At 38.6% G+C, this 26,279-nt stretch overlaps 1 protein-coding gene across 1 annotated transcript in view; it reads left to right on the top strand.

Annotated features, from left to right (window-relative positions):
• The window catches only part of tenm4 (teneurin transmembrane protein 4), a 188,289-nt gene that overhangs the window by 123,982 nt on the left and 38,028 nt on the right, over positions 1-26,279 (top strand). The window contains exons 16-22 of the mRNA XM_060888390.1: positions 4,207-4,353; positions 6,052-6,268; positions 10,689-10,808; positions 18,128-18,389; positions 22,222-22,489; positions 23,207-23,350; positions 25,626-25,875. Of these exons, the coding sequence (XP_060744373.1) occupies positions 4,207-4,353; positions 6,052-6,268; positions 10,689-10,808; positions 18,128-18,389; positions 22,222-22,489; positions 23,207-23,350; positions 25,626-25,875 (1,408 nt within the window). The remainder of the gene's footprint in view (positions 1-4,206; positions 4,354-6,051; positions 6,269-10,688; positions 10,809-18,127; positions 18,390-22,221; positions 22,490-23,206; positions 23,351-25,625; positions 25,876-26,279) is intronic.

Here is a 26,279-nt window from a genome sequence, read left to right as displayed (position 1 = left end):
ATGATATTGGACAGTTAGATGATGAGCTGAAATAGAAAGAAATGGTCAAATTTACAAGACAGTCTAGAGGAAGAAACATTTTGGCCGTGTTTCACACAAATTTCTGCCAGACTTATAGAAGGGTATTCTACAGTTAAATACTGTTATTCTATGTTTAAATGTGGTTGTTCTGCACTTTATAGCCTATGCTCACTGTATAAGAAAAATTAGACACAGAAAGAGAAGTAAAAGAATGAAAAGAGATGAAAAATAACAAAAAGGACATCCTTCTTAAAAACTCATCCTTGTTAAGTTGAATTATTCTGGAGTTCATGACTTGTCTGGTCATAATCCTCTCAATTAAACTAATGAAAATCTGTTTTTTCTCCATATATATGTATAGTTTGAATATATGACATATTCTTTATATTTCTGGATGGTTTGTGGGCTGTTTTATTAACATTTATTGAGGTGAACGTGTGAAATACAGGATGCTGTGAAATGACAGAAATAAAACTAAAAGTTAAACTAAAGAACATACACTTAAGATCCACCGGTTGAGAACCGCTGATTAGGTCATGCTAATAAATATAGACTCTAATTTAACCACCAGGCATTTTTGACACCGCTCTGTCTGTCTTTGCAAACACAGCTAATGCAGAACTTCAAGGTGTACAAATTTTGTGTAAAAGTGTAACATCCTGTGAGAATGTGAAGAGGTGAGGTGCTGATGAAGCTACATTACAGCATCGCTAATTAAAGAGCGCTGGGCATAATGCGTGATTGAACGGAGGTTGAATTTGATGAAGCTACATTACCGTCCCGCTAATTAAAGAGGGCCTGGAGTTGGGATGGAGATTGAGTTGTGGCTTCTTTCCTACATTCACTCACTCTTTCTCTCTGTCCCTTTCTGTCTCCAACTAGGTTTCTTTTTCTCTCTTTACTGATCTTTTGTCTTTATTTCTGTCCTCTGTCATTCTTCGGCTGTCTCCGGACCACCTGCATAGCTAACAGGAGTTGGCCAGGCCATTTTTCAGGCCCGCTTGACTCCAATGGCGCTTCAGTCTGACTAGCTAACACTCCACAGGGGCTTGTCTCTGAAAGGCCTGCCAATTAAACTGAACCAGTGCCAGCAGAGAGCCGATCTTTATTTATTTATCCCTATAATAAGCTTTCAGAAGTGACTAATCTGCCACCTTCTCTGTGCAGTCTTCATAGAGCTGTTCGTCTTCTGGGATGGACAGAAATGGAAGCTCTCACAGAGAGATATGTCTAAGAGAAGTTTGGCCATAAATTATATTTATATGATAGAATGTTGTTTCGTTTTGCCTTTGGAGTTTTACACTAAAGGTCCAAGTCTAATATTAGATGGAATATTGGACATCATCCAAAACTGTATTTATTTTGTGTTGCACTGGTATGTCTCTACAAGCAAAAACATTTATTATTTGTTAAGTTGCTTTCAAATGTGAAAGTTGTTGTTAGCCTACAGGAAAACACAAAGGCAGAGGTTTTTTGTTAGATATGTTCACTTCACAAATACAGCGTAACAATACGGAACGTTTCAGACACCAGAAATGTCTTAATTTACTCATTTTTTCCTCCTGAAAGTGTATTTATTTACATTTTACAAGTTTGCTAATAAGCAATAGATGTATTTTCAGACCAAAAACATTATTCAGAGCTTTTCATTCTAACTACAGCTGAAGGCTAGTCGTGACAAAGAAGCTCATGAAAATGTGAACGATATGTTAGACGAGGCGTAGTCTCATGAGTCAAACTTTTTGCATTTACTATATAGTCTTCTACATTTAGTCAATAAAGTGGACATGAACCAGAAAAGAATCTATGCGATGTACAATAATATGGACAACCATGTTCACTAAAAACTGTCTAGTAACTTCTAAAGATATGATACTATCAACTTGCCTTTAGTTCAGCGACTAAAACTTGCTCTTAAAAGAAGCACTTTATATGAATTGTTCCATTAAAATACATTAGGAAACTTTTACTATGCTTAAATTTTATTACATCCAAAAGTTGAGGCAAACTCTGAAAACTGAACATTGAACTTTTAACATTCCCAAGCTTTTGGCCAGAAATGTTCACCAAAGATATATGGCTCACAGGGCGGTGCTTAAACATTGGTGGCATGAACATCTTCTTCTTCTAGTCTTAAACTACAGAAGCAAATGTTGGGCAAAAAAGCTTCTGCAGGCATGTAACTGTAATACAACAAAGTTCTAATAAATCTGATATATCTTCTGTAAAAAAGTAATTAATCTTTTAAAAGTTATTGTTATTTTAGGCAAGATGGAAAGCCAAGCTTCTAATCAGGTTTTTTCAGACACAGGACTTTCTTCATTCATTCGGCACACATCACACTGCACATCATAACGTATAATTCTGAAAGGCTTCATGCACTGCACCGCCTTATCACTACAGCGACTGCACAAAGCTCATATGATCGTATTCCATGCTTCTCAACATGCAGCCATTTCCTTTTAAAAAGCACCAAAGCATCTCATTTTTCTCCTTATCAGGCAACATCCACCTTCTTCTTCTCTTCTAAACCCACAATCACGCTTTCCCTTTTTTTGGTTTTTGCCGTGCGCTGTGTTTGTGAAACCGTCGCTCTGGTGGCCGTAGCCAGCAAAATGAGGACCAGTTACACAGTGTTTGTGTAGTGGATATTTGGTTACTTAGCGCATGTCAGGATGCAGCATTTCGGCATTTCATCAACATTTGCATCAGAAGTTAAGAGAGATCAACAGTAGGGAAATGTTGAAGGGAAGCAACAGGGCTTTGATAGACTTGTTCAGCTTACGGCTGAATCTCCATCGTTATACACCTACTCATTATTCCACATCTCCATACACTGCAGCCAGCCGCACTAATTCCAGCACAATACGGAGAGGAACTGAACACAAAGACAGAAATGAACCATTTTTGGTTAGATGAATGTTATCAAATCATTATAATATTAAGGTACAGAATATAATATAATCATTAGAATTTTAAGTTTGTAGGAACCTTTTAGTTCTAAAAACATCCATTAGGTTGTGCTCATATCATTCTTAAACAGCAATTTCAAATGTTCCTTTAATGTTGCTGCAACGTTTTTATACAGTTTTTGTATAAAAGGCTAATAATATAATAGCATTCAAAGCAATCCATTATTAGACTAGATGCTTCCAATGTTACAGCCAATCTCCTAATCTGCTTAATATTATCTGATAGCTACATGGATATGGTATAAAAACAAAGCAATAAGCCATGAGGGAATGTGTGTTACTGTGATTTATTTGTAGATAAGGGTTTTCTTGGGCATGACAAAAGAAATATATATATAAAAAACAGAGCTCTATAAATCTTTAATTTATTATTATATTATTAGCAATTCTTCCAACATGCAAATTAGTCTGTAATCAGTAAGGCTATGTTGCTTAGCAACAAAACAGACACATTTTGGACTATCTGATGAACAGTTTTTAAATCCTGGCACATATTTCAATTTTTCAATTAAAGAATTCACTTACTGTGATGCAGTCAAAGGGGCTTGTATGTAGAGGATTATACAAAAGCTTTGAGTGTAGACCAGCCAATCAGATTTTAGAACCAGGGCAATCGTTTTTTTTTTTTTGTTTTTTTTTTTAAATGCAGGCTTAATGTTTATGCCCTGATTTTAATAATCATGTAGGTTTTCAGAACCTCAACTTACAGCAGGCTTTGCATTAAAAAAAAAAATCATATGGCATGATGGATTTGAGGTCGACTGCTGCATCCCACATTGTTCTCCATTACCGGTTCTCTCTCCCAGGTTCTCTCTTCATCTTTTTTCCTGTATAAACAATAAAAGTGCTAGATCCATTCTGCAGCACTAATGAGAGTATATTGATTCAGAGAAATGCTGCAAAGGGAGTCTGCTTCAAAGGGATATGAGGAGCTTAACAAACAGTATCAAAATTAATCACCCAGAGTCAAAGGCAGTTATTTCTGACTCACCATTCAACCCATTTCTGTCCAAAGCAGTTCAAACATGAGATTGAGTGTCATGGAGAATATCCATTCTGTTTGCGCTAAACTTTAACCTTAACTCTAAACTTCATCCCCCCTTTTTTTTTGCATTTAATCTGCATATGTTTTGGACTCATATATAGATAATGAGTTTGTTTTCAGTCTGGATTTTCCAGCATTAACATGGTCATTGTGCTTGTGTGTGCACAGAGGGTTGCCCGGGTCTGTGTAACGGCAACGGCAGGTGCACGCTGGGTAATAACGGCTGGTATTGCGTGTGCCAGCTGGGCTGGAGAGGAACAGGTTGTGACACCTCCATGGAAACGTCCTGCAGTGACACCAAAGACAATGACGGAGGTAAACATATACAAGTCTGCAATAGTTTGTCATCCTATTTAAGCTTTCTTTTTTTATCTCTTCAATTTATCTGAACTTGTTCATCTTTGCTATCTAAATCTGCTGAAATGGAACTGTTTTGAACCTGTCATCCTGGTTTTGTCTTCTACTTAAGTCTGAGCATTTGCACTATTCACTGATCAGGTAGCTTCTTAAATAACCACAGATGTGTACGGACCTGCCTTTGGATGCGTTCAGTGTAGGAGTGTGAAGCCACGTCGAGTGAGAATTAGATGCTTAAAGCTCCTTAAGCTGAGATCGCAAGCATACAAAACCCCACAGAGCCTGAGCCTTCCAACCCCAGCATGCACTAGCTTCAGGGTAGGCTTCCCACAAAGCCCAGAAATAAGCCGCAGCCTGTGCCTCTGACAAAATCCTCCAAGACCTGAGAACACACCGGCTCCAGGGATATACGCCGCCACCGGGGAACGCTCCTGGCCGTGATCTACAAACACACTGCCCCAGCACTTCATACAAGCGAATATCTTGTTTTAGTCTGTTTCTCTGTTTTTGACAATTCCTCCACATTCAGACTCAAGGCTAAACATGTGTTGTCGGAGGATGATCTGTGCCGGAGCAATACGGAATCTGGGCTAATGTGCAAATTACACTCTCCCTCATTTACCATACTGTTGAATATAAGGCCAAAGCACTTGGCACATTAAGGCATTCAGATTTCCAGAAGTGTCTATTCAGCAGCAAAAACACTCTCAAACGTGCGCTGTAAGATCTTATGAATTGGTTCATCGGTGACAGCAGAGGCAGGCGTTAAAGAAGCAACAGTGTGATGTCTGCCAGGAGACGTGTTATTTTTGTCTTTCTGTCCATCTGGCCAAAGTGGATCCTGAGAACTACGACCGAGGAAAAAAAAAAGAGAGGGAGACATGACCCATTTCAGAGCTCTAAAGTGTCCCTCTCCTGGTCAGGAGTCTTGAATTATTCGAGCTGAATTACAGGAAGGAGGAACGTGGCCAGGGGAGAAAAGAGGTGTTAGAGAGGATTAAAAGGAAAAAGGAAGAAAAAGGAGAAAGGGCATGAGAAATTGGGCCTCTTATAAGGTGTCTTTAAGTGACATTGTTCAGTTGTAGAGTAGTAAACAGAAGAACAGTTCTTTCTAACAGTGTAAAGAATGAAAACAGTTCTTTCTGAACTCGCATTGTTCTGCGTTTTGCCATCAGTGAAAATCATTTGGATGATAAATGGATTTTTTTTATCCTGGTACTAAGGCCAGCTATCTCAGACAATGGTTTATATTTTAAATGTACACAATACATTGATTTTCTTATGCATTTTACTTATACCAAATACTTAATTAAAAAAGGTGTTTTAAAGTATTTCTTTTACTTATTATTATTATTATTATTATTTTTTATCAAGACAACACATTCGAACAACTTAAGCAAAAACAGGTATATATATGTACGTATATATGATCTATATCTTTACAAGTCATCTATTTATCATCTATTCATCTATTTATTTACAAGTAGATTTTAATCTAAAACTCAGCTGCCTTTAGTTCAGCCAGTGTTAAAACATCTTAGTGACTACTGCAAAGAAACTGCAGGAGAATTTAACACTAGTCATCTAAACGATACATGCGTCGCAAACAGAAATCCTGTTTGTTGAACACTTGACAAATTTATCTGGTTTCTTCAGACGGCCTGCTCGACTGCATGGACCCGGACTGCTGCGTGCAAACGTCATGTCACGTCACATCTCTGTGCGTGGGATCTCCTGATCCTTTGGACATCATCCAGGAGACACAGACATCTTCTGGCCCAAGCAACCTGCATTCCTTCTACCAGCGTGTGCGCTTCCTGGTGGGCAGAGACAGCACGCATGTTGTTCCTGGACCCAACCCTTTCGAGGCTAGGTGAGTGAAGTAATGCTTTTACAGTGGGTTTTAATGCAGATTTCTCTTTAGATGCCTGGAACATTGATCGCCATTTAATTCATTAGCAATATCAACAATGTTTATTAATATAGATACTTAAAAATATGTCAAAATAAGGTAACTGATGTAATCATGAATGATTAGCGAGCAGTAAATGAATGGATGAATGAATTGAAGTCATGCCCCTTGTTAAATGTTAACAATAGAAAAAAGAAATAAATAAACCAAAACTTTACCCAAGCTGAACACAATTTACCCAAAGAAAATGATCACTAACTAATCACAACGCCCACAGAGATACGTTGATTCTATCTTGGGGAGATCTTCAGAGTGTGATATCTCCCTTGGCTTGTTCTATTGTTACCCCTGAAGATGTTGGAGCGTACGCGTTGCATGTTATTTTTAGACTATTTAGCTGAGAATTGCAGATCGGATCACAGGAGTACAGCAACAGCACATGCTGCACTCACTGGCACGTTTTGAGAGTTATGGCATACAGAAATGTCTTCGAGTAGCTCTCCCATAAGCAACACAGGGCATAGATCTCATCCACACAGCCTCAGATTGGAGAGAGAGAGAGAACAAAAACCCTGTCACTGTGTCTCTTGTGACTTCTCAGAGTCTCACTGTCTTTGTCTTGTTCCCTTTACATTTTTAAAGTCTACTGGGATTCTTTGGGGACGTGTTTGCGTCTGTCATGCTTGCGAATCTCTCTGCACCCTCCTTCTCCCCGCGCTTTTCCTAAGCTCATTTAAGACCAACATAATAGGCAGAGGCACAAGGAAGAAAAGAAAAGCAGCAACTTGGAGAACTCACAGACCACCCTCTCACTTATCATTCATCACACTACCGAAAAAAAACATAAGTGCTGGAAATGTAGAAGAAAGGAACCCATAAGAAAGAGCATCTGTGGAGGATGACTCTAAGGGTCAAGCTTAGCAGCACAGTAATATTCCGATTCTGTCTTCTTGAGGCGGTGGTTTAATATGTCAAAGAGGTCTTTTATTCATATTTTTAGAGCATGTGTGATGTTTTCAATCCTTTGCCCTAAATGCCATAATTTACCATAGAGAGCATTGCAACTTAGCGAGTCTTTAAAGCCAAATGGTTTCTGCGTTGTACATCAGCATCTCCAGTTTGTCCAATCACGCTCGTTTCTGATCCATTTCTAATGTTGCTTTGATCACTTCAAAGTCAAGGCCAATAGCCTAATTCCCCCTTCTGCGCCCAGTCTGACTTCCTCTGGCTTTTCTCAGCTAAGCCCTCACAAAACTTTACCAAGTCATTGCACCCTCAGCCACTAATATCGAGAGGTCTGGTGCGTATAAGCTTCCTCGAACTGGAGCACATAACAAAAGATGCCAAGAAGGCAGCGTCTGATAGCACCGTTTACGGACAAGTCAGTGCATACAGTACTCACGGACGAAGAGCTGACATTTTCCAAAAGTGACATTCAGTAAGGATTTTGTAGTGGTTCACCTTATTACTCTGAGAAGAATGTCCACCATTTTATCAAATAACACGGTGAACGAATAAGACCGACAAATACCTAAAGCAGCTATGAACCACAAGACCTAAGCTTTGTCTCCTCTCATCTAAAAATATCTGCTGTTATATATTATTTAACACTATTCATTCTGCTGACAGAACTGAGAAGGCTTGGCAGAGGCTCTCGAGCTCGGAGGGAACACTGATCAGCAGGGATGTGCCAGCAGGAAACATTCTCCTGGTCGTCACCTGATCAGCCCCTCTGTATTGATCCTCTCCCCCTTTCTCCATGTCAGAGTCCTCTTTCCTGATGCGTCCTGCAACTAAATTGCTTCTGAGGCGCCGCACGCAAAAGCCACCAAGCTTTTAATGGGACACTTAATACACCAGACTGCATCATTTGAGAGCATGTGGCTGAAAAAGCAACAGTGCAACACAGTGTTTTTTCTTCTTCTGTTATTTCCAGTATTTTATGTTGTTTCACATGTTTGCAGACAACATGCAACATAACATAACATGAGATCTACAGCCATGCTGCGGCAACTGATATCAGTGTGTTTTCACTACAGTTAGGGAGATTTGTCCTGTTTGATATAGGAGATGAGGGAGATAAAGAACACTCTTCATTTTATTCTTCTCCATTTAGCTGATTTTAGAAAGCTGGCATATAGCCGTGCTAAAGAGAAACTCTTATGCATGTTAATGCACTTCTAATGAGGGCTGCGGCATGCTTTATGTGTTTGTTCTCCTGCGCTTTAAAAGTAATTGGCTGAGGTAATGATGAGGCAGCTTCTTTTGGAAAGATGCTGCACTTGTAAAATCTGTCCGTACGCAAGTAATAGAAAAGGGTCTGAAGCCAGGGTCGTCACCTGGAGGAGCGCTGTCCTGAAGTTAACCAAGAGAAGGTTTTCAGAGGATTGCATTGTTAATATACTGTTAAAAAAATAATAAAAATAGCGGCAAAGCTGATAAATGTATTAAAACATTTTAGCCCATAATTCAGCGACTCTTACCGTTGTGTAGAACTGAGAACGTAACACTTTTTTTGTTAACAATGGTAACAAAAGGCAAACAGACAAAGACATATGCAGATTCGATAAGTTAACGATAAGTCTCCGTAGTCCAGGCAAAATTGGTAACGTGAAGATCCACTACAAGACAAAAACATACCCAATTGTCTTAATTATAGGCATGATCTAATCACTAATGGTTAAACTAATGGTGAGCGTTTTATTCATGTTAGTTGCACATCTGGAACAGATTTCTGTAACAGAACCTTTTTGAATGTTCCTCCAGTGTTCTCGGTTTGTAGCATCACGGTATCGGTTTTAGGTTAAAACAGTAAACATTGGTGAACAAATAGCACTAGTTAACACAGCAGATTTTTTTTAGATATAAATTTAACCAAAGAAGATTTGATAATACTTCTTTTGGCTAAAGTCTACGTCTGAGATCAAGGCAGATCCAGCACGCAGTTTATTTCCTTTTGAAATAATGAGACTGTCAGCATCTCCCCATGTGTTGTTTTACTGCACTTCAACTCCAGTTGAAATGTGTTATTATTTTGCCCATTAGTGGCAGTGAAAAGTCCAACTGCTTTCAGCTTTCCTGCAGAGCACAGCAGAGTTAGAGCCGCACTAGATCTGTTGTTGTGACGTGTCCCTTTGAACCAGTAAACCTCTCCATAAATAAACCCTCCAGTTTCCTGCACTTCATGAAGTTTGCTGAGGGTTTTTTTTACACTGCTGTGATCATTCACATTTCTCTTTCCCTTTCTCTCTGTCTGTCTCTTTCTCTTCCTATCTCCTTCTCTCTGCGTCTCTGTTTAATATCAATATTAAAATCCTTCATTATCACCAGTATCAGTTCTAAACAAGGCCTGCTCAGCCATGCCCTGCCATGCATGGAGATAGTTCCACTTCTGTTGATCTCCATAATAAAAGACCACTAAAACATGAATAACTGGCTGTGACACACTGTTGCACTCTCTTCCTTTCTTTATTTTTTCTCATATCACACCACAAGTCTTTCATGGGTTTGGGTTTGGACTGCTTGTGGTAATATTGTTTATAAAGAAGCAAAGCTAAATCAAGGACTGTTGAAGGAGAAAAGCCGCCTAAATTAGCATAAAGCCCTGCTCCATGGGACCAGGATCTTGTTAGGTGAATGATTTTGCCTGCAGTAAGGACACGACGAGGGCGGCCCTTTTACACACCAGTGTTAATTGTTTCCGCTACGTGGCAAATATTTAAGAGCTAACTCTTCTTCAGTCTGATAGGGCCTGATGTTTTTATTTGTACTTTATCAAGCTTCTTAAATGACACCAGTGAGACCCGCTGGACATAACACAGGCATAAAAGCCTACTTGATGTACAGTGTGTTTACTTGCTAAATATCTTATGAAGTATCCAGTAAGCTCTACTTCATGTGACATTGAACTTCATAACACTTGTATCCTGTAGTTAAGCCTCTTGCTGCAAGTTCAGAACTATTAGAAGTGTTTGATTGATTTTTAATATTGATTCGTAAGCCTCGTCTCGGCCAAGGTGACAGATAACATCTTTCGACTGCAAGATCATTTCCAACTCAAGTAGAGTGGCTGAAATCACCAATTCGGCCCCGCACTGTTGTCCTCTCTCCTCTCAGAAGACCCTCTTTTAATGAGGATGAAAGTATAAAGCATTCTCTATGAACACCCTTTTCTTCTTCTCATTATCTCTTTTTCCTTCAAGGCCAGGAACCCCACTGTGGTCTCCTCTGAGCTGTCGGCTGGGTTGAATTCATTATTTACGCAATTAGAAATGGGGTAACATGAGGTGCACAGTGCCACTATGTGTCTGCATGTGGGAGGAATATCATATGGCAGAGTTTCGGATTGACTCTCTGGCTTTGTGCTCACGTCTCTCTGCAGTCACGCCTGCGTCATCCGAGGGCAAGTGGTCACATCTGACGGAACTCCGCTGGTGGGAGTGAACATCAGCTTCATCAACAACCCTGCCTACGGCTACACCATCACCAGGCAGGATGGCAGGTAGGATATTCTTTGTAAATATCGATCCCTGTTGTGCTGTTAGCATCTTATCGAGGTGACCTAGATCAGCTCATTTTGTTTTAAAGCAATCTGTTGTAATGTTGTAAATGATCCTGTATATCATATTAATGGAAACAGACATAAAGAAAGTTTATCTGCTTGGGAATCCTCCCGATACTATATGTGAGTACACAAGCGTGAGTGCAAGTAAAAGATGATTTTTAGAGATTACAAGCAGGGGCTAAGTTCACCATTCTGTTTTATATTTTCAAAAATGCCTTTGACACAAGGTGGAGGAATCATTGTATTATTGGCTTATCCGTCCGACTCACCGCGTGTCCACCCATCTGTCATCCATCCATTCACGAGCGTGTCCGTGCATCCATCCAACATCCTTAAGAACGAGATGAATAGATTGTGCAATTGATCTAGACAGGGTCAAGGTCAGGACAAGGTCAAATGTCTAAGCTAGTTTTTCTTTAATAGCCTCCATCTTGAAGAATATGAGGTATATTTTAAGATAACCTTTATTTTAAGGCGTACAAAATTAGTAACACGAATGCTGATAACGTCAAGTTTTACTTATTCAAAGTTTTCCTCTTTTCCACCAAGCTTTCACTTTTCCACCAATAAACCCATGAACAACTAGCAAGTTCTCATTACACTTTTAATGTATTTAAAGCATTAACATATATTAGCCATCATATTTTGGATTGACGTTGTTCTTGCCTTAATACTCATAGCTTAATTAATTGGATTTCTCTATGCTTGCGTTTCCCTTCAATCTTTTTAATACACAAATAAAAACCCATCTTTTCCGCTTGCTTTTCCACCCACCCAGTAACTCATTTGCATCTTGTCTTCTTGTGCTTTCTACATTTTAGTTTGCTGTCTCATAGTTATATAATCCTGCATCTTTCCTCTTTTTTTAAATTGTATTACTGTTTCTTTTATTTATTTGCCTTTATTTAAATTTCAGTGGAACTGTTTTATAAGATAACTACTTTTGCGTGGGTTTATGTTATTTGATGTATCTATACCGCTTCCTTGGGACCCCTGAAAGGAGCTTTATAAACAAAATGATATTATTCATTATTATTGTATATACTTTCAATTCAATTTATTTGTCTAGCACTTTTAACCATTCATATTGTCTCAAAGCAGCTTTACAGAAATACAGATACAGAAAAATATAAAAATAAATGAATAAAGTTTCAAATTAATATATATCGCTAACATCTATTGCTAATGAGCAAGCCAGGCAATGATGGCAAGTAAAAAAACTCCCTGAGATGATATGAGGAAGAAACCTTGAGAGGAACCAGACTAAGATAGGAACCTCATCCTCATTTGGGTGACACTGGACAGTAAATAATGTAGATGTAAATAATGTCATTTCTACAACATTTTATATTTTTGCAACCGAGAGCTCCTGAGGAACTAACTCTGTTAGCCATGGACCCGATACTAATTCTTTCCTGCCAAAGTCTTCAAATGATTGCTGATATATTACTTTTATATACTTTATTATTTGGCAAAGACACATTTCCTGACATTTTGGCAGCTTCAGTAATCTATGGCTTTAAGGTGAGGTTGGTTCTGTAAAAATAAAAATGACTACTTCTATCCATACTGATCAGAGCATGGAGGCATCTGTAGCGACCTGCTAATCTCCTCTAATCTCCTCTCACACTAGCATTCTGGTGTTCTAGCCAAGACACTGTACAGAAATGTATTGCAGGGACAGCGTGTTGGAGGGAACATAGAGGGATGGATTTTTCAAATCAGCAACACTCGAGTAGCTTCCATCAAAATCAAATGTTAGCTCAGGTTGTATCCTGTCTGTTCAGATATGAGATGTTTTATTTATTGTGATATACAGTATACACAGAGAGTCAAAAGGCCACCGAGTAACGTATGATGCGCAGCATCTCCAAACACACCTCAAAGCTGTGGAAAAGATATTTGGAGAGGAGGAAGACAGCAACGGATCAAAGGGTTAAAGAGAGGCTCCACAAAAACCTGCTGAAATCTCCTGCAGGAGACCCAGTGGTGCATCTCTGAGGAATGTCTGTTTAGACAGGTTATAGCACCTGGTTAGCCGTAAAAGGTATTATCAGTGATGTTAATGAAAGCTAGCTGTTGAGAAACTTTAAATTCAAACAGTACAGCCTTTCCCTTCAGTTTTCCCTTCAAAGTTATGTCCTGGATTGATGGATGTGGATTGTCTAGAATGACTCCACTCCTGTGCTAGAGGTGAACCTTTCCAAATTGCTGTTATTGACAGAAAAGTGGACACGCCTCTTTGTCCTGATTGGTTGGATGTTGGTGGTCCGCACAATTATAGAACCAGTTTGTAGAAAAGATTTGCCCCGGAGTGGAATCAAATATTACAAGCAAAAAAGTGAACAGAAATCACCGATTGCACCTTTAAATCCTGCTGACACAGAAAGTGATGAATTTTGCATTGTACAGTAGCCCATTCAAATTTAATTTTTCAATTACACACACAGACACATCCGCAAACACAAATCTCATGAACCCTTTCCACCCGACACAGAAACACACCTTTTAATCTGAGCATCTTTTCCTGGTTCTGTTTTTTCCTGTTTCATTCAGCACCGCTCTACTCTGATCTATTTGTTTATTATCTATCATTCTGTCATTTCCTCAGCTGAAATGCCGTCCTCCTGCTACCACTCGAAACCTCTACATCCTCTAGTTACCGACTTCAGCTGATCATTTTCTTCCAGCTACTGTTATTGCATCCCTCTATCTCACACATTTACTCTCTTCCCTTCTCTACTCTGTCTTACTCTTTCTCTGCCCCTTTCCCACTCTATCTTTGCTCTCTCTCTCTCTCTCTCTCTCTCTCTCTCTCTCTTCTCTCTTCTCACTCTCACTGCTCTATTTTTCTTTCCATCTACCAGTTCTTTACTCCTCTCTCTCTCTCTCCCTCTCTCTCTCTCTCTCTCTCTCTCTCTCTTCTCTCTTCTCTCTCTCACTGCTCTATTTTTCTTTCCATCTACCAGTTCTTTACTCCTCTCTCTCTCTCTCTCTCTCTCTCTCGTGTAAATACTGCCTCTCTCCCACTGCTCTGTAGTCAAGCCTAGCGAAACATGCTCAGCACGGCGTGAAATCACAAATGCACCTGTTCAGCCACTTAGAAATGGAGGAAGGCTGCCTTCACTCATTTTTATGATGTGTTCTTCATTCTTTAAGCCCTTCTTCTTTCTACCAGTCTCCTTCCTCTAACCCTCTACTGAAACAGTTCCTCCGACTCAACCAAGACTAACACTGACCACAGAGAGTCATTCCTTGAGTAAGGAATGAGTAATGAGTAAGCTCTCATCTGACAGTGGTGAGGGGAGTGACACAAAAAAAGGCAAATAAGCTTACACTCAGGCTTGGAAAATCAATCTCATTCATATTTCTGGTGTAACACCAATCTGCTTTAGCCTGAAATAATAGATCTTGCTCACTGCCGGAAATTACGCCTGTGGTTAGCTGCATTACTTGAGCATGGTCTTGTGTGTCAGATTGAAATATTTAAATCTAAAATATCCATAGTATCTTATGTAGTTGATCTGCTTAAAGTATAAAAGAAAGTTAGACATGTAGCTAGCTACTAGCATTAAAGCAATACAAAAGCAGCTAATTATCTAGCCATCCTGTTAACTAGCTAGGTTACCACTTTTTTTTTATACCTTTTTTATGTATATATTTACTTTTTTTAGTATTTTTCAGGCTATTGTTACTCTGACACACTACTAGAACAGAAGGTAAACATTACTCGAATAACCTACATCTCTTGTTGGCTAAGAACTGTATCTTAGATGGACTTCTCATACTTACAGAGAGCTTGTAGTCATTGTATGGCAGAAAAACCTGACAGCAATAGAATTTTAGATTTTTTTTTTTTTTTTTTTACATTAGTTACTTATGTGCTGACTACAGCTGAAAGAAAAGCTTGCGTTAGCAAATATACAGAATAGCAAAAGTTAGGCTACTGTTTAATATATGTACATACACATACTCGGGGTAACAATGAGTTTTATTCTAAATCAACATCATTTGTTTAGTTCATGCCTCAAACTGAAAAGGATGAACATTTTGCCTTGAATGAACTTTATTCATGGAATCTCATATGCACCTTTAGGCTGCAATTCATTCACACTCATATATCTACCAAAAAAGTCCTCAAAAAAAAGAGTATTTTAGCCAGTATGAATTGATCATGCTTGCAGTATGAGGTCAGTGGCTTTGCTTCTCTGAAGTATGACATCAATTAGCATGTAGCTAATATGACCCATATTATTTGCAACCAACCTTAGTATCATATAATAAAACCTCACAAACCAAAAGCTAACACAGATCATGAAAGTAGATTTGTGTGTAATTTTTCCAGAGATGCTCTCGACTGGATCACCATCTTTATTCAAACTGCTTTATAGAATCCACGTGTTGAACCCAGATGTATAAATAGTGTTTAATTGCGATCAGTGCCTCCTGTGTAGCTTTAGGCATGTTCTGCAGGGTGTTAGAAAGATTTCTGAACGTACACATGGAGTCATGTTTATTCCCTGAAGGGGACATGAAAGCAATCAGTCAGTCATTGCGTCAACGAGCAGACTGCAGGCAATGTAGCCGGCCCGAGCCGGACCGATTATTCATGTTAGTGGTCTAATCCAGTTAACCCCTTTGGGTTCACTCGCTTCCCCGATGAAATCCTAAACAGAGAGAGTGATGCTGTGGAGAATTAAAGTGTGTGTCACTTCTTCAGCCTGAGGTGCTTCTTGTGATTAATAACAGGCCTCATTGATCGGCACTGCAGCCTGTAGGTGTGCGATTTATGTGCATGTGTCCGGCTGGGCTTTGTGTGTGTGACCGGCTGTGACTGCAGATCGCCACAGGCTTAGAGGCAGCATGAAAGCACGCATGTTTCTATTATGTCACACACTCACACACACACAGAGTCCCATTTTAGCAAGGGCACCATGGCAAGGGCAGAGTAGACCTTTGTTTACAGACTCAGCCAATGAACACTATGTATCAGAAGACAGTCTGTAGGGATATGTAGGTGAATTAATGCCCAGGCAGCGTGAGGGTTTGGCTGCACATTCACTCTCTAAATTGGAGGCCTGGAGATTCACGACCACACTGTCCCAGCGTCCTCCCCAGGGTTTCCACATCACCTTCTGCTAATGGCTTATTAAGAGCAGTAGTTGTGCAATGCAGGTGTACAATAGATGCTCTGGAAATACGTGTTAATGTGTGTGCTGTTTTTGCTTATTTATTAGGAAAATTAGTGCATTTATTTTTTTTATTTGAGTCTATTTTATGAGTCATATTGTATCATACATAAATTTAAATTTATGGCATTCGGCAGACACCTTTACAAAAGTGACATAGAATAAAGAGCTTTTAGAGTCTCTATCAATAAATACGTCAATAAGTGATATTGTAATTCATACAATATCCACTCATTGACCTTGTTTCCTCTTTCCCCAGAATGTGTGCTTTTTAAAAATCATACTTCACAATAAAGTGGACAGATGAATTTTCTCTGATCACCAATATTAATTTGTCTTTTGTGCTCAAAGGTAACATTAAAGATGTCCTTTTTTAGGCTGTGTTTTTACTGAGCTGACTCAATAACTTTTCACATTTTTCTTTAGTCTTCTCTACTACACCTTCATGGTATTGTTGTGAAGTGCAGAACATTTATCTGACCTGCGGAGAGAACATGTTTGGGGATTCTCTCTTATAATTATTCTCTTATTTCATACTAGCAGACCTGATGCAAAAGTATTTCACCAGAATAAACTGCATACTTAAAATCTAAGTATGTATGTAATTTAAAAAATTAGAAGAGCCAATAAATATAGGGGAAAACGTCCTGTTTTTTATTTTTTATTTTATGTTTCTCTATCAGATTTCCTGTTTCAGCTCAACCAGTTTTATGCATTCGTGTAAATCATTTCACTTCATGCAGCTGATCAGATCATAGACACGTTACAGTGTTAGAGGCACAAGCTTCGGAAGGGAGGTTTTTACAGACTTTCTTTGATTTTTTTTTATTTATTTATATTATTTACCATCGTTGGACCTGATTAGTGAACAGATGACATGACATGATTGACAATATTTATTTAAAGACAGTTATACAGAAAAAACATTTGTTTATTCTTTGCATCAAATTTCAGTGTTCAGAATTTGTGGCGTTAGTCAAAATCTGTCGTCTGAAGCACCACAACAAAACGAGAAACGGTCGTATTCATAAACTAATATTCAGTTTTTGCATTAAACGGTAATTGTCACTATTTAATCAAGGAATGTAATGTGCCTATATTTTTACATATTTTGCATTGTTTTATTTTATCCCTTGTATTATGGAAGAATCGCTATCATTGACGTTCCGATACCGCTCCCCAGATCTGAGTCTGGAGGGTGATATTGCTGAAGATTAGAATGATGTCTGAGTATCTCTGTAATCATTTTTTTTTTAGGGAGCTTGAAATAAAACCTAAAAAACTCAATGCAGATGCTTCATTGCTCTGTGGCTTTGCTGCACAGTGAAGCTACAATTATATGGTGCAGCAGTGGCAGGGCTGTGCCCGTTTAATTTCCAATAAAAAAAATATAAATAAATAAATAAATAAATAAAAAAAACTGTTTTCAGCACCACCCTTTTAAATGGTTATATTAATTTAGATTTAAAAAGCTCAATCTTTCAAAGAGCCAGAAGCTTATTGTTTTTACAGCATACTGTGAAGCCAGTAGATTAAAAAACAAGCTCTCTGAATAGTTGGAGCCTCGTTCTTTTCAGCAATAATTAATGCATAATTAATTACAATCACAATTAAATCCCCTTAGGGTGCCTAGGATAGAGTTCGAATATGTTGTTTATAAAAAGCCTAGTGTTGACACGTTCAAAAAAATGAATTGTGTTATTGTAATGCGATTGCATGCCGAATCATTGCATTAGCATGTAATGTAACATTTTGTATGTTTAATTAATGGGGTGAGTATTGAATTTGTAATGTTCTTAATCACACTGCATCTATTGCGCTGATGTTTTGTTGAAAACGGTGCACGTACTGAGCAGATTGTATCGTGAAAAGAAGCATGTCAAAATCCACAAGTGGTAAAACCATTACAGATCCCTACATGCACTAAAACAAGAAATGATTGGTGTGACAGAGTGAGTGAACATTGTCTTTTTGTTCTTCTGGTGTGATGGAAGCGATCCAGGCTCTCAGTGGAATGTTAGAGTGACAGCTGCACTAAAGCACAGTAATCTTCTGACTCTGTTGCAGTTTTGACCTGCTCTCCAGCGGAGGCGTGGCTGTAGCACTGCGCTTCGAGCGTGCGCCGTTCATCATGCAAGAGCACACGCTGTGGTTGCCATGGTCTCGCTTCTTTGTCATGGACACAGTGGTCATGCGGCACGAAGTGAACGACATCCCCAGCTGTGACCTCAGCAGCTTCACACGCCCCAGTCCCATAGTTCTGCCCGCTCCTCTCACCGCCTTCGCCTCGGCCTGTCAGGACAGAGGCATCGTCGTACCTGAGATCCAGGTGAGTGACAATCTATGAAGAGCCCAAAAAACTCTTATTTACCAAAACTGAACTGAGACGAAACCTAGATGCTATTGTTAACTAGTTCAAACATCACCTTTCCCATCACATAAAGATTCACCAGTTCAACCAGTGGACACATCTGTAGAGAGATGTGACTTTACCCACAATAACTTCAGCCCATTTTATATCCATTTCATATTCACAAAGTAGGTTTGATTACCAATGCCATGCATTGCTGGTGCTGTGAATAAATATAGACCTGCAGTGTCAATATTCTGATTAAATTAACTGGAAATTTGAGTAAAGCAGAAAGATTTATTCAGATCTTCTACACACTTGTTAAAAAATGCAATTAAATTCAAATCAAAATCTGATCTTAAAAATGAACCTACCAGCGTGTCTGCCTCCAACTTCTGCTTAAAATCCATCATAAAATGACTACACGGTTCTATCTGAGGTCCTCTTCCTAAAGCTGATTCCTTCTCCTTTTGCATTGAGGTGTCGGTAATTCTTACATCCAGTTACTACACAGTAAGCTGGCAAAAATAAATAAATACATAAATAAATAAATAAATAATCAGAGCGTATGTTTTGTTAGATGAAATCGTTTAAAGATGTTTTTAAAAAGTGATAAAACTCCCACATCTGCTTGCCTATGAATTTCTAGCAGGTTTATCTTCCTATAAATTGCTTATGGCATCATCAAACATAGAAAAATGATGACATTATTGGATCGTGAATGTATTTATAGAAAACTACAATTCGCGCTTATGGCATATGTGTATTTAATACCAGTTTTATAACATCTGGAGCGTTCGTGTTGAAGTATTTCTCTAGGATTCCGATCCTTCTTTCTATTCATTTTCTTTTTCCTGTTAGTCAAGACAGGAAGTCACACAACTCACTGCAGTTCACCGTTTTATGAGACGCTCACAAAGGCTCTATATCCTTCAAAAACATATCAGACAACCCATGTGTTCAGCAGAAACTGTAGGCATCCTGGGCTGGGATTCACACAGGGTAGAATATAAATAAAACCACCTTGTGGCACCTATAAATGATTAAATTATACCAGAAACTAATGCCATACATTATTATATTGTTATTATTGATATTATTGTTATTATTTCACAACCAGGAAGCAGCTTCTTTGCTTTCATTTGCATTTTTCTGTATTTTCTATTATGCTTTGCATTTAATGTTAGTTTTTTTTATTAAATTGTGAGTGAATTCTCTGCTACTGAAGTATGTGCATCTAGAAGCATATTTATGTGACACTCTGGGAAATTTTGACATGTTCTGCCACATACAGTCGTGAAACATACAGGTTTTCTTGACACTTACACATATCTCACCAGCAGAAGAAAGGTTTAGCTTTCTATTCCAGTTGCACTGATTGACTCAAATCAGCAGCAATTTGCTGATTTAATTGCATTTCATCTAATATGCAATAAATAAAATATAATCCTCATAAAAACTTTAGAAAGCACCTTTTTTTTCATAGTCTACATCAAGATTGTCAAGCTGGCTCCTTATTTACAGAATATGATCTTTGCAGAAAATCCAGGCAGGTTTAAAGTGTAAATAAATCATTTCTACAGGGCTCGTGGGGGGTGCAGCAGAAAAACGCTGACCCTGAGATCAAGAGGTCACAAGTTCAGATTCCGGTGATGGTGTATCCATCCGTGTCAAGGAGTCACATGAAGCAATATAAGCCTTGTGAGGGATGACATGCTCTTTCTCACCTCTATCACTCACAGCGGCGCTAGCCAATCACGGGTATCTATGAGCTCATTTATGCGGAAGACTGCGGACATCTCTTCCTCCCAAACATGTTCATCTGCTGTGTGATCAGCAGCAGCATGAGCATCAGTTTTGTTTCTTGTTTTTTTTATGTTTTATTTAAAGATCCTTTGGTTAGCTTTGGGTGTCTCAGAGTAAATGAAAACATTTATTCTTGAGATATATTTAGATATATATTTGTTTTTTAATGTTGTCGTCCTTCAGTTGTTTCCTGTTCAGGGTCACCACAGCAAATCCACCAATCCAGTGGCTGGGTTGGTTCTTTGCCCAGGAATCGAACCTGAGCCTCAGCAGTGAGTGGGCTAGATTGAGCCCCTGGACCACTAGGGACTGTCCATGTTTTCTTAAGCAGCATTGAGCTTTTAATGCTATCCTAGACCACCACACCTTTTTTCTTTCTGAGACTAGACTAATAGTTGCTATTTGCTTTTAAGTCATAAAGAAGAGACCTGAGTTTGTCCTTACTAGAGGATGTAAAAACACACCACAGGACACCAGGATATTTGAGCTGGCTAAATCTAAATCTCTTTGCTTTTTTTTTATGTCCAAATCATATTAGACACTGTGGACAGTGTTGCTCTTTATCTTCCACTGTTTTGCATTTAATGTTCATTAGCAACCGTATAGATTCTCACTGGGAGAGCTTTAATTAGATGAACAGTTGCTATTAGCTTTTAACAGACGGAACAAAACACATCTGGCCCTTTAGTGCTCTCTGTAAATGGATTGTATGCCCTCTATTGCACTGCGTCTGTGATTCATTCCATGCCAGCTGTAGTCACTGATAGAGCACCCTGTGCCCTCATGTACAGAGGAAGCAGATTAGATAGAGCATACATCATGCTGGAATGGAGAAGCAGCTCTTGCTAGTGGCAACACTTTCATCAGGGCTTTGTAATTGGTTGGAGATGCACAGTGTCATTGACGGCACAAGCTTTTTTGCAGAGCAAGGATAATTACGTTTAGCAGAAAGCAGACACTTATTGAATTTCTGTATGCAGAGTTTGCAGTCACTAGTGAAAAGCTGCATGTTTTCCCTTAAAGATAATTATTTCCTTTGTCGCAGGGCAACAAGGGCTTCGGTGCAGGTGGTTAAAGTGTTTGTGTTCGTGAACGTGACAATGAAACGATGTTTGCGGATGCAGATATGCCCATATGCTCGCTGATCCATTTCTGAATGACAATTCCTAATGTGTTGTGTGTTTTTCTGCCTATTCCTTCATGTATTCGTCTGTGAGTGTGTATCTGTGTCCATGTGTTTCCTTCTAATTATTTTGCCTCCCACTTTGCTATACAAGATTAATGGCTCTGTGCAACATGCAGTGCAGTCTGGTCTATTAATATCAGACACTGTCTTTCCCATACTCCTTCTCAGTGGCCTGGAGGCATGCACTCACTCACAGAAACATAAACACACACACACACACTCACACACAGATTACTGTGATCTTTTACTCGTTTTTTTACACCGTCCTGCATTTTTTACAGTCTGCAGTCTCTGCTGCTGTCATTATTAGGATTTACAAACGAGCACAATTTAGCCGACACCCTTCTTTTTCTTTGTCGTCCTCTTTATCTGTGCATTTGTGAAGGAGTCACTGACTGTGTTAATTGCTCTGGTCTTGTCTGAGAAGCAAAGTGCTACATGTGGTGACTTAATGAGAGCACTGCAGTGTGCGTCAAAAAGATTGTAAGGAGAAAACTAACGAACCAATCAATTCTGTGCACTAGGCCTTTGTGGGAGATCCAGCATTGCTCTTCCGCTGCTTTTCCTCAATGCTGACGTCTATCTGTGATTTCGTTTCACACGGCTTTCATAGCAGAAATGTTTTTTATTTTGCCAATTCAGAGTTTATTCACGTCTTGTTATCGGGGTCCTGTTTGCATTCCAGCTGTGAGCATCTGCTTTAGTGCCAAGTCAACTCTCAGAAGGTTGCACATGTTGGACTTTGTTCATTATTGATCTTTTTGTTAGAGATTTAGTAACTTTTTGGACTGGATTAATCTGTCATCATCTCGTCTGCAGGCTCTTCAAGAGGACGTGCGTATTCCCGGAACTGATTTGCGCCTGGGATATCTGAGCAGCCGCACAGCAGGTTATAAGTCAGTCCTGAGGGTCACGCTGACCCACGCGGTCATCCCTTTCAGCCTGATGAAGGTGCATCTCATGGTGGCTGTGGAGGGACGACTTTTCAGGAAGTGGTTCTCAGCAGCACCCAGCCTCTCATACGATTTCATTTGGGACAAGACTGATGTCTACAGCCAGAAGGTGTACGGCTTGTCCGAGGCTTTTGGTGAGCGAATCTTCATGTGATTGGTTAAAAGAAGAAAAAGTGATTTGGCTTCATTAAGTTTGTTTCTCAGTGTGTAAGGTTATATGACTTACAGCTACTGGAGTGATGTGACTTGCACTTAAGCCTACGTTTTTTCTTCAACCCAATTTTCCCAACAAGTATCCTAAATTATTATTATTAATTATTAAGTATTATTATTATTATTATTATTATTATTATTATTATTAGTATTATTATTATTATTATTATTATTATTATTAGTATTATTATTATTATTATTATTATTATTAATAATAATAATAATACTAATAATAATGTTGTTGTTATTATTATTATTATTATTATTATTATTATTATTATTATTATTATTATTATTATTATTATATTAATCATTTGAAATAATGTATGTCTCATAACTACAAAAATTAATAAATTAATTAATAAATAAATAAATAAATAAATAAGTTAATAAATAAATAAAGGGGTTCATCTAGCCAGATCTATTGAATATTAATATTACAAATCTCTTTTAGCATTGGATAATTATTTAACATCTATATACATAAAGTGACCGGTTAAATTCAGTTCAGTTATTTCTCAGTTATTAAAAGCATATTGTTATAATATATCATTATGTCAGATGTCTGATCATCGTCAGTTGTAACACTGTGGAAATTTCCAAGTAAACGCTCACTCTAGCGTGCTGTGATTCAACAGTGTCTGTGGGCTTTGAGTATGAGTCATGTCCAGATATGATCCTGTGGGAGAAGAGGACAGCAATCTTGCAGGGCTACGAGAGCACAGCATCCAACCTGGGGGGCTGGAGCATAGACAAACACCACGCGCTCAACATTCAGAGCGGTGAGCTCGTGCACACATCCCAGTCATACAGTCTTTTTTCTTTCTTTTTAAACAAGACAGGGTTAAATGTCAACACCAACCAGAATCAGGAGGAATGACATGGTAACCAACCAGGTCACGATTTCCTGAATTTATCGTTGGGGTGATGCAGGACACTTTTACTGGAATTTTTCAAAGGGGCTGATGCATGAAAGCCAATGATTTAAATCAGTAGCAAAGCAAAAACAGCATGCAGACCCAACAGCCAGAGTAAAAAAAGATGTGAGAAATGTCTGAAAATTGAAGGTATTCAGAAATAAAGGAGCCACCAGGGACAAAATCTTTTCATCAAATAAAGGCCAGTGACCTGTGTAATGAGGCTGTTAATTCCCAAATCACCAACAGGTGTAAGTCAGTTTAAGTCGTGTTTTTTTTTTGTTTTGTTTTCTTACAAGCGTTCCTCCGTTCGGCTTTATTTATTGTTTATATTGTATATGTAGTTTATACAGTATATTGGACGTTGCAACAAAAAAAAATGGGACAACAGTGTGACACAGCAGAAGAGTAGACAGAAGAGCAGACAGAAGACATGTGTGATAAACATATTTAAGGGTGCAATATGTATTAAATATTACATATAAATATTATTAAAATGTAAATATATTTGATAGCTATTTGTAATAACTCTCGGCTAATCCAGTGGAATAGGACTTTTTATGGGAAATGCAAATAATTGTATTTTGGTCAGTTTGAAAGATGCAGATTGATACAATAAAAAGTCTACACACTGATTCACATTCATTTCTGATATATAAATAAATACTTACTCGTAGACAGATAATTAATGCTACACTTCTCCAGCCTCCACTTTCAGCTGCATGGACTTCACTGACATTCTGACATGAAAAGGCCATTTTGTCCACTCTGGTTCTCTTTATTGTCTTTTTTATGCCTTTTTGGTGGGAGGTCACTTTTCATCCTTCTGCCGAATTGGTTTTGAAAGACGGGAGCTACGCGAACTCGGCACTTGCAACGAGGAGCAAGCTCTCTCACTGACGTCCAAACGCACTCATCACAGGAAATGAGGCGTACTTACAGGCGCGTGTGGAGCGCAGGTGGCACTTCGATCAGTCACTGATAGCAAATCCAGTCGGCGGAAGAACAAACTGCACTGAAAGATGACTTCCTCTGAAGTTGATTCTGGCTCACCATCAGATATCTCCTTCATTCAATCTTCTTCTACTTGGCTCTCTCGCTCGCTCTCAGTTTACTGTATATTTCATTTGTATGTATGGAATACACAATGCTCAGAGAGAGAGTTTGTTATTCACAAATAAGCCGACTAGAATAAATTTGACTACAGCTTCACTGGTTGATTTTCTCTGTAGAGCTGAACTCTGAGTTGTTGCAGATTCTGGGTTAGTGCATGTAAGATCATAAGGAAACAAGAATTTTGTTGAACATGCAATTTACATTTATATTGCAATATTTCTTTTTATTTTTACTAATATGTAATAATAATAATTTTGCTCACAGTTTTTATTTTCTTAACATGATTTTTTTTAAGTATCCCACCATTTTCATTGGCCAGAGATGATGACATTAAACTATACGCAAATGTTCACCATAGCCCTGCAGCAGATATATTGATCCACTCAGAGACATGGATTGGATTTATAATCATATTTTGCTTTTCTTCTGAACTCTGGAAGCTAAAGTCCCCAGAATGATTTTTTATTATTATTCATTTTTTTTAAAGGGATCTCTTTTCTTGCCAAACATGATAAAAAATATGCACAACTCAGGTTAAGTGATAAAAATATGAATCTGGGTTTGAGTTCCTCATAAAGAGTAAGCAGTGATGGAGTGATGTGATAGTAAGTAGACGTTATTTTAGGTAAACCTGACAAAAGCATGTCATGAATGGACTGAGAAGACTCGGCCAATAAACGTGAGTTTCCCTTGATCTGCTTTCGTTCAGCTCTGGTAATAATATGAAATGCCTTCTCCTGGAGAAGCAGAAATCCTGTTTCTCCATGACAGGAGGATGCCTTTATAAATAAAGCTAAATTGAATTCAATTGTATTGAATCTGCAGTAAAACCCCATGGCTTCTCTTACTACACTCTTATCTTAGGAAGAAGAGAATGCACTCCCAAAAAAAATTCATACACTCATACATTTGATAACGTGTTATTGTTAAATGCTTTTTGGTATCTCTTGCTTATTTTCCATTAATGCATTTTATCATCATTTACACCCTAACTAGCTTCATCATCATCTGTCATCTCCTACAGGCATCCTGCACAAGGGCAATGGGGAGAATGTATTTATTTCCCAGCAGCCCCCAGTCATCGGGAGCATCATGGGTAACGGGCGGAGGCGCAGCATCTCCTGTCCAAGCTGTAACGGTCTGGCTGATGGGAATAAGCTTCTAGCTCCTGTAGCTTTGGCCTGTGGTTCAGACGGCAGCTTATTTGTGGGTGACTTTAACTACGTCCGTCGAATCTTCACCACTGGGAATGTCACCAGTGTTCTGGAGCTTAGGTACATCATGTCTGCTACAGTACATACTCCCACTCACTACACAGTTATTGATTATTTTTGAGACCTCTGAGATAAGCTACCTGACAGATAGCGGATATCAGCTACGCTTAAAATCCGGAGAGCTTTACTCAGAGTTAAATAGGATGGGCTCGGGTGTGGAGAGTTTTTGAAATGGTGGAACCAGAAGATGGAGTAAAACACACCGCACTATATATACATATATGTGTGTGTGTGTGTGTGTGTGTGTGTGTGTGTGTGTGTGTGTGTGTGTGTGTGTGTGTGTGAATATAACTTATAGCTGTATTCTCTCTGGCTCTGTCCATTCTGTAACATTAACCCCTTAAAATCCTAACTTATTATTAAAAAACTTATTTATCTTAAAGCATAATGCAGTGACTCTTATT

The sequence above is a fragment of the Tachysurus vachellii genome, chromosome 15 (assembly GCF_030014155.1).
Source record: "Tachysurus vachellii isolate PV-2020 chromosome 15, HZAU_Pvac_v1, whole genome shotgun sequence".
Lineage (NCBI taxonomy): Eukaryota > Metazoa > Chordata > Actinopteri > Siluriformes > Bagridae > Tachysurus > Tachysurus vachellii.
Note: the sequence above shows the minus strand (reverse complement) of the source record. Positions and strands in the feature narration are given on the sequence as shown.